The sequence below is a fragment of the Procambarus clarkii genome, chromosome 37 (genome assembly GCF_040958095.1).
Source record: "Procambarus clarkii isolate CNS0578487 chromosome 37, FALCON_Pclarkii_2.0, whole genome shotgun sequence".
Classification (NCBI taxonomy): Eukaryota; Metazoa; Arthropoda; class Malacostraca; order Decapoda; family Cambaridae; genus Procambarus; species Procambarus clarkii.
Genome location: NC_091186.1, coordinates 26,369,930 through 26,379,777, shown reverse-complemented (window position 1 = coordinate 26,379,777; position 9,848 = coordinate 26,369,930). Strand labels below are relative to the sequence as shown.

The 9,848-nt window shown below is 47.8% G+C and overlaps 1 protein-coding gene across 1 annotated transcript; it reads left to right on the top strand.

Moving 5' to 3' along the window:
* The first annotated feature begins 5,668 nt into the window (after positions 1 to 5,668).
* Positions 5,669 to 9,075, top strand: LOC138371881 (PE-PGRS family protein PE_PGRS3-like). The gene is made up of 2 exons (XM_069336924.1): positions 5,669 to 5,771; positions 7,796 to 9,075. The coding sequence occupies exons 1-2, from the start codon at positions 5,669 to 5,671 to the stop codon at positions 9,073 to 9,075; spliced, it is 1,383 nt and encodes a 460-aa protein (XP_069193025.1).
* Positions 9,076 to 9,848: the final 773 nt, after the last annotated feature.

Here is a 9,848-nt window from a genome sequence, read left to right as displayed (position 1 = left end):
GGGGGTGGTAGGAGAAAAGCACACAGAAACTGTATTGGAGGGGACCTACATTCCCTCCAATGCGTTATGGGTGGTTTCCTCCGAGGCTATGAGTCCCCCTTCTTCCAGCCAGAGGTGGTACTCCCTTCCCTATTTAACATTTATATTGTTGATGTGACGACTTATACTGAATTTTCTAACTAGCTTATCAAGATTGTAACTTGCTTAGCTAAATGAATTGTGGGGTTGAGTCCCTGAGCCCATTATGTGCCTCTGTAACCCTTTCCACTACCGTCCACAAGATGGGTATGGGGTGCATAATAAATGAACTAAACTCCTCTATTAGAAAGCACATTTTGAGATACTAGAGGACCGCGCTATGATATTTTTAAACTGTTTCTACCTGGAAAGTTTGTCTCGGGGCAAGAGTTCAGAACTTGAATCAAGCATCGTAAGGTAAGCTGTCAAGCGTGCACAAAATGCTTTAAACTCGGATGCAATATATATATTGCCTAATTTTTTTCAAATATTTTCCAGTTTTGCAAAGTATATATTCCATCAAACACTGCCGCTTTTTGGTAACTTATGAATTCTTTATTAGCAAATCTTTTTCTGTATTCGAATTCTTAAATGCTAAATAGAAATGTGAATGGTTTAATGCATGAGGTAACAATGCTATGCTGTCTGTAAATGGCAGGCTCAGCATATGTTGGTCTGAAAGCCTCGCTTTTATAGCATTGTAGAACGTTCTTATGACTTCTAGTTATTATTCTCTTCATTTCTATGTATTTTTCTTCTTAAGCATTTCACATGCTTTGCGAGTTTTTAATCACACACAAATGTGTGTATATACATATGCATATATACGTATATATACATATATATATACATATGTATATATATAATACATAAATGGATATGTATGTATATCAGAAAAATTCTTCCTTGTGAAGGGTTCGAACACGGACAGCCAGGCGCTCTATACACCTTAGCATATCCAGTACCATACCCACTAGACCACAACTGACTTAAAACAGTTGGAAATTGTTTGACTTTTAACCCAATTGCCAACAGCACTCGGTGGCCAACAAGCACAGATAATCTTCATCAAATCCATTCACTATGTGAGGAAAACATGAGCATCATTTGTGCGACAAGCACACTAGAAACACACCGCAAAGACACTAAAAAAAACACAGACACACCACACACAAACACACCACGAATGCACTACAAACACATCATAAGCTCACCACAAACACAAAGTCATCACAAAAACACAACAAGCACACGACAGACACGCATAAAACAAACATGCCAGAATCACGCAAGAGACAAAAACATCAACAAATACACAACAAATAAGAAACAAGACAAACAGACAGCCATTGCTTTACCAAATCCTTGCCAAGATTCGCAACTCTCGCACCACCCTCGACTTGATCACCCGATGGTTCCTCTCTCTCTCTCTCTCTCTCTCTCTCTCTCTCTCTCTCTCTCTCTCTCTCTCTCTCTCTCTCTCTCTCTCTCTCTCCCTCCCTCTCTCTCTCTCCCCTCCTGTCTCGGATCTCAGCTCACTCTGTCTCTGCTTTCTCTCTCTTTCAATGTCTCTGCTTTCTCTCTCTTTCACCGTCTCTCTCTCTCTCTCTCTCTCTCTCTCTCTCTCTCTCTCTCTCTCTCTCCCCTCCTGTCTCGGATCTCAGCTCACTCTGTCTCTGCTTTCTCTCTCTTTCACTGTCTCTGCTTTCTCTCTCTTTCACCGTCTCTCTCTCTCTCTCTCTCTCTCTCTCTCTCTCTCTCTCTCTCTCTCTCTCTCTCTCTCTCTCTCTCTCCCCATTCTTTCCCTTGAGGGAAAGAGGAATAGTTTGAGGCATCGCCAGCAGCTCTAAGTATGCCAAACATTTTGCACTTGGGGGAGAGTTTGGCCGTCACCGACGCCCTTCAAGAGAAAACGAGCAGAGAAAAAAATCGACCAAAATATACATGTATGCCGCTGTTTCACGCCTCGGGAGGAGGGTAGGGAAGGAGTCCAACTACTTGGGAAGTAGTTGGAGAAAAAGGTTACATGTGTGAGTGGTTATTTTATCTTGGAAGTTACGTAAATGAATACGTAACACCAATTTAATAAACCAAAAATGGCCTTTTTGTATTCCCCAAAATACAAAACCTTGTGAGATGACGAGATGATTTTTTTGTGCCCCCGCCCCAGAAAAAAATTAACTCCAAAATTATATTTAAAATAGACACCAAAAATAACATTTAAGAATAACACAACAGAGCTCTGGAAAATGTGGCTCTCTCTCTTGGAGACGCTTTTTGTAGCGAAGGCGTCGCCTCGTGTATCGGAAACTGATAGTCTTATTAAAACACCGACCACCACCACCAGGCACTCTTGTTAATATACGGCACGAGAGCTTACTTTATTTTCTGCGGTATATTATTGACTGTCCATGTTTTATGTGTGTGTGTGTGTGTGTGTGTGTGTGTGTGTGTGTGTGTGTGTGTGTGTGTGTGTGTGTGTGTGTATACTCACCTAGTTGTGCTTGCGGGAGTTGAGCTCTGGCTCTTTGGTCCCGCCTCTCAACTGTCACTCAAGTAGTGTACAGATTCTGGAGCCTATTGGGCTCTATTACATCTATGTTCGAAACTGTGTATGGAGTCAGCCTCCACCACATCACTGCCTAATGCATTCCATTTGTTAATTACTCTGACACTGAAATACTCTTTCTAGTGTCTTTGTGGCTCATCTGGGTACTAAGTTTCCACCTGTGTCTCCTTGGTCGTATTCCACCCATGCTAAATAGTCTTTGTCTGCCCTATCAATTCCCCTGATAATTGTGTAGGTGGTTATCACGTCTCCCCTTACTCTGTAAAGGTAACAGAGATTCTGATGCTAATCTTATAAAGAACACCAAAAATCAGTCCAGTGTGTACTTTTTTCAGAGAGCTAAAGTGCACTAGGAACAAGTAAAAAGTAGTAAAGCAGTGTATTTTGTATCACAGTATAGGTCTTGTCTCTCTGTTTCTGTTTGTCTCTCTCTTAGATCTCTCACCAAAACTCTCTCTCAGTTTTTCATATATATTTTTTCTTTCATTCCCACAGCTCCCCCACCTCAGTTCTTCGACGAGGCACGGCAGCAGCATCTCCATCTATTACTCCCTGGAAGCAGGGGGAAAAAAATTCCCGCCTTGTTTGCTCTCTGCCTTACCGTTTAATGTCGCGGATTGCATTGTTGTCCAACGGGTCTGTTTACAGAGGGAGGCTGAGGGTAGGAGAGCTTGTGCTGGGTCGCCTTCATCTCCAGGAGGAGAGGGGAGGAGTGGGGGCGTCCTGGGAGTAACGCATACACTGTTGAGTCTGAGTCGGAGATCACCAGAGATATTGGTGTTTGCTCGTGGTGGTTGGTGGTGTTGCGGCTTTGTCCACTAGCACGAGCACACGCCAGCTGGCATCTTAACACACACACACACACACACACACACACACACACACACACACACACACAGTTATATGACAAAGAGTGCTGGAAAGACAGGATACCACGAGCGTAGCTCTCATCCTGTAACTACACTTTGGTAATTACACACACTCACACGTACACACACACTCACAATTACACATACACACACAAACACACACACACACAGACACACACACGTACACACATACACACACACACGTACACACACACACACACACACGTACACACACACACACGTACACACACACACACACACACACACACACACACACACGTACACACACACACACGTACACACACACACACGTACACACACACACACACACAGACACACACACACACACACACACACACACACACACGTACACACACACACACACACACACACACACACACACACACACACACACACACGTACACACACACACACACACACACACACACACACACACACACACACACACGTACACACACACACACGTACACACACACACACACACACACACGTACACACACACACACGTACACACACACACACACACACACACACACACACACACACACACACGTACACACACACACACACACACACACACACACACACACACACACACACACACACACACACACGTACACACACACACACACACACACACACACACACACACACACGTACACACACACACACACACACACACACACACACACACACACACACACAGACACACACACGTACACACAAACACACACACACACACGTACACACACACACACACACACACACACACACACACACACACACACACACACGTACACACACACACACACACACACACACACACACAGACACACACACACACACACACACACACACACACACATACACACACACACGTACACACACACACACACACGTACACACACACACACACACACACACACACACACACACACACACGTACACACACACACACACACACACACACACACACACACACACACACACACACACACACACACACACACGTACACACACACACACACACACACACACACACACACACGTACACACACACACACACACACACACACACACACACACACACACACACACACACACACGTACACACATACACACACATACACACACACACGTACACACACACACACACACGTACACACACACACACACACACACACACACACACACACACACACACACACACACACACACGTACACACACACACACACACACACACACACACACACACACACACACACACACACACACACACACGTACACACATACACACACATACACACACACACGTACACACACACACACACACACACACACACACACACACACACACACACACACAGACACACACACACACACACACACACACACACACACACACACACACACACACGTACACACACGTACACACACACACACACACACACACACACACGTACACACACACTGGAAGATAGAACTGTGGGAGCCAATAGAGTGAGAACAACTAGAGAGCAGAGTGAGAAAAAAGCTAGCCCAACCCCTGGTTCCACAAACAAAATTACAATGTAAATAATAAGAAACAATTAACAAAATAAAGGATAAAGCACATAGAGAAAAACAATAAAACAGGAATGCAATAAATAGCCAAAAAAATAATCTGAATTAGAACTTAAAGCAAAAACAAAAAATAACAGATAAAAGATATACGAACCAGTTTCAAAAGTCATATAATCTTTCATTATCATTTTAGAAAACCAATGATGAATTACAAAGTTATCACGTAAAAGTGAGGTCAGGAAACTTCCACACACAAAATAAGGAAAGTTAACAGGTCCTGAATATGAAAATTCAAGAAGTTTACACAACCGAACTAACACGAACTTCCTGCTTTACCGTAGAGGTTGTCGAGGGTAATTGAACTTGGTCCAGTACGGAGCGGCACGTCAACACTTTCACTTCACATCCCGTGTGTGTGTGTTGCTACGATATCCATCAGGAGAGAAGAGGCTGGTGAGAGACCTTGTCACAGGAGAGGCCAGAGCATCAGATGGAGCATCATCTTGGATGGTTACGACCCGTCGTGGATGGTTACGACCCGTCGTGGATGGTTAAGAACCATCGTGGATGGTTAAGAACCGTCGTGGATGGTTAAGAACCGTCGTGGATGGTTAAGAACCGTCGTGGATGGTTAAGAACCGTCGTGGATGGTTAAGAACCATCTTGGATGGTTACGACCCGTCGTGGATGGTTAAGAACCGTCGTGGATGGTTAAGAACCATCGTGGATGGTTAAGAACCGTCGTGGATGGTTAAGAACCATCGTGGATGGTTAAGAACCGTCGTGGATGGTTAAGAATCGTCGTGGATGGTTAAGAACCATCGTGGATGGTTAAGAACCGTCGTGGATGGTTAAGAACCGTCGTGGATGGTTAAGAACCGTCGTGGATGGTTAAGAACCATCGTGGATGGTTAAGAACCGTCGTGGATGGTTAAGAACCGTCGTGGATGGTTAAGAACCGTCGTGGATGGTTAAGAACCGTCGTGGATGGTTAAGAACCATCGTGGATGGTTAAGAACCCTCGTGGATGGTTAAGAACCGTCGTGGATGGTTAAGAATCGTCGTGGATGGTTAAGAACCATCGTGGATGGTTAAGAATCGTCGTGGATGGTTAAAAACCATCGTGGATGGTTAAGAATCCCGCAGATATTTCGTGAAAGACTCTGACTGTATGTTACACTCTCAAGAACAGTCTCAAGAACAGTCTCAAGAATAAGCTCTCAAGAACAAGCTCTTAAGAACAAGCTCTTAAGAACATGGAATCAATAATGACAAGCGGGAACATGAAGTAGCGAGGAGGGAGGCAGCACAGGTGCCAGTCAAGGAGAATCAACTACCAGTCAACGAAGATAAACTGGCATTTAACGAGGGTTAACTGCCAGTCAACGAGGCACGTATGCGCCAGAAAACTCGTAACTCTACACCTGGCAAGCATAGCGCCACTAACGACTCAACGAGCGGGGGATCTCGCTAACCATTTCGCAAACATGGAAATGAGAGTCTGTTGGGGGTGCTAATTTCCATCGCTAATTGCGAGCTTATTGCGACTAATTAAGAATATTTTGTTTCCAGCTCCAAAAGAGCGATTTGCTTTGAGTATTTTTAGATTCTTTTGTGCCTGTGTTGATTGGCTGGCTGTCGATGTTCTCTAGAGGTTCCACTTAAGCGTTTAATTGTAGTAATTATTACTTATTCGAAGAACATTCCAATTAAATATATGTAAATTTATGTAGCGAAGGCTCCCTAAACTATAGTTTAGGGAGCCGGTCGGCCGAGCGGACAGCACGCTGGACTTGTGATCCTGTGGTCCTGGGTTCGATCCCAGGCGCCGGCGAGAAACAATGGGCAAAGTTTTTTTCACCCTATGCCCCTGTTACCTAGCAGTAAATAGGTACCTGGGTGTTAGTCAGCTGTCACGGGCTGCTTCCTGGGGGGTGGAGGCCTGGTCGAGGACCGGGCCGCGGGGACACTAAAGCCCCAAAATCATCTCAAGATAACCTCAAGAAGAAGGTTGGTATTTCTTAGTTGAGAAAGTATGGATATTTTTGTTGAAACTTTGTGGGATGATTTCTTCAGTGTCCTCGTTGGTCTTCAGCTATAGGTTTCTCATTCTCTATAGCTCGAGAGATGTCTCGAGATGGGATGAGAGATGGAATTGGGTGGTTATAGATATGGGATTGGGTGGTTATAGATATGGGATTGGGTGGTTATAGATATGGGATTGGGTGGTTATAGATATGGGATTGGGTGGTTATAGATATGGGATTGGGTGGTTATAGATAGGAGCTGCCTCGTATGGGCCAATAGGCCTTCTGCAGTTACCTTTGTTCTTATGTCTCTTTCTCTTCAACCTATAGTTTTCCAGCTTCTCCCTTTCCCAACAGCCCTTTCGTTCCCTTCTGGCCTTTCCAGACAGCCTTCGTTTGAGCACTAACAAAGGAGATTTAATGAAACAATATGGCATTTCGATGATAAATAGATGGGAAACAGTTCAAAAGCCACCAAATGGTGAGACTTGGGAGTTTAAGATAACAGTTTGATAATTTTAAAGTAATGTGTGATGATAAAATGATAATGTGGGTTGGTTATCGTGAAGATAGTAACAAGAACTACCTAGAACTACCGAGGAGGGACTAGTGTTCATGGTGTGTGTGAGGATATAGGACTGAATGTGGATAGTAAACAGGAAGTGGAAGCAGTTTGATGTGAGGGAATAAACGTTTAATGTTTAGTTTTATGTGGCACTTCACCTAGAGCTGAGTGCTGAGTGTGGGGGTGCTGAGTGTGGGGGTGCTGAGTGTGGGGGTGCTGAGTGTGGGGGTGCTGATGTGTGTGGGGGTGCTGAGTGTGGGGGTGCTGAGTGTGGGGGTGCTGAGTGTGGGGGTGCTGATGTGTGTGGGGGTGCTGAGTGTGGGGGTGCTGAGTGTGGGGGTGCTGAGTGTGGGGGTGCTGAGTGTGGGGGTGCTGAGTGTGGGGGTGCTGAGTGTGGGGGTGCTGAGTGTGGGGGTGCTGAGTGTGGGGGTGCTGAGTGTGGGGGTGCTGAGTGTGGGGGTGCTGAGTGTGGGGGTGCTGATGTGTGTGGGGGTGCTGAGTGTGGGGGTGCTGAGTGTGGGGGTGCTGAGTGTGGGGGTGCTGATGTGTGTGGGGGTGCTGAGTGTGGGGGTGCTGAGTGTGGGGGTGCTGAGTGTGGGGGTGCTGATGTGTGTGGGGGTGCTGAGTGTGGGGGTGCTGAGTGTGGGGGTGCTGAGTGTGGGGGTGCTGAGTGTGGGGGTGCTGATGTGTGTGGGGGTGCTGAGTGTGGGGGTGCTGAGTGTGGGGGTGCTGAGTGTGGGGGTGCTGATGTGTGTGGGGGTGCTGAGTGTGGGGGTGCTGAGTGTGGGGGTGCTGAGTGTGGGGGTGCTGAGTGTGGGGGTGCTGATGTGTGTGGGGGTGCTGAGTGTGGGGGTGCTGAGTGTGGGGGTGCTGAGTGTGGGGGTGCTGATGTGTGTGGGGGTGCTGAGTGTGGGGGTGCTGAGTGTGGGGGTGCTGAGTGTGGGGGTGCTGAGTGTGGGGGTGCTGATGTGTGTGGGGGTGCTGAGTGTGGGGGTGCTGAGTGTGGGGGTGCTGAGTGTGGGGCTGATGTGTGTGGGGGTGCTGAGTGTGGGGGTGCTGAGTGTGGGGGTGCTGAGTGTGGGGGTGCTGATGTGTGTGGGGGTGCTGAGTGGTGGGTGCTGATGTGTGTGGGGGTGCTGAGTGTGGGGGTGCTGAGTGTGGGGGTGCTGAGTGTGGGGCTGATGTGTGTGGGGGTGCTGAGTGTGGGGGTGCTGAGTGTGGGGGTGCTGAGTGTGGGGGTGCTGATGTGTGTGGGGGTGCTGAGTGTGGGGGTGCTGAGTGTGGGGGTGCTGAGTGTGGGGCTGATGTGTGTGGGGGTGCTGGTTGTGGGGGTGCTGAGTGTGGGGGTGCTGAGTGTGGGGCTGATGTGTGTGGGGGTGCTGAGTGTGGGGGTGCTGAGTGTGGGGGTGCTGAGTGTGGGGGTGCTGAGTGGTGGGTGCTGATGTGTGTGGGGGTGCTGAGTGTGGGGGTGCTGAGTGTGGGGGTGCTGAGTGTGGGGCTGATGTGTGTGGGGGTGCTGAGTGTGGGGGTGCTGAGTGTGGGGGTGCTGAGTGTGGGGGTGCTGATGTGTGTGGGGGTGCTGAGTGTGGGGGTGCTGAGTGTGGGGGTGCTGAGTGTGGGGCTGATGTGTGTGGGGGTGCTGAGTGTGGGGGTGCTGAGTGTGGGGGTGCTGAGTGTGGGGCTGATGTGTGTGGGGGTGCTGAGTGTGGGGGTGCTGAGTGTGGGGGTGCTGAGTGTGGGGGTGCTGAGTGGTGGGTGCTGATGTGTGTGGGGGTGCTGAGTGTGGGGGTGCTGAGTGTGGGGGGTGCTGAGTGTGGGGGTGCTGAGTGTGGGGGTGCTGAGTGTGGGGGCTGATGAGTGTGGGGGGTGCTGAGTGTGGGGGTGCTGAGTGTGGGGGCTGATGAGTGTGGGGGTGCTGAGTGTGGGGGTGCTGAGTGTGGGGGTGCTGAGTGTGGGGCTGATGAGTGTGGGGGTGCTGAGTGTGGGGGTGCTGAGTGTGGTAGTTCAGGATCACCATCATGCTACCCAGTGTGCAAAGTGACTTCAAACTAATTCAGAATGCATTTCAGACTAGCCTATTAATCAACTCAAGATGCAAAGCTCATTTTAATTTCTAAAAAAAATCAAATTATTTTTCGATTATTCTATTTAAAAAATATGACTTAAGTTTCAAGCTATAATTCGAAGTCACAATGTCTCGTAACTCTAATTGTAT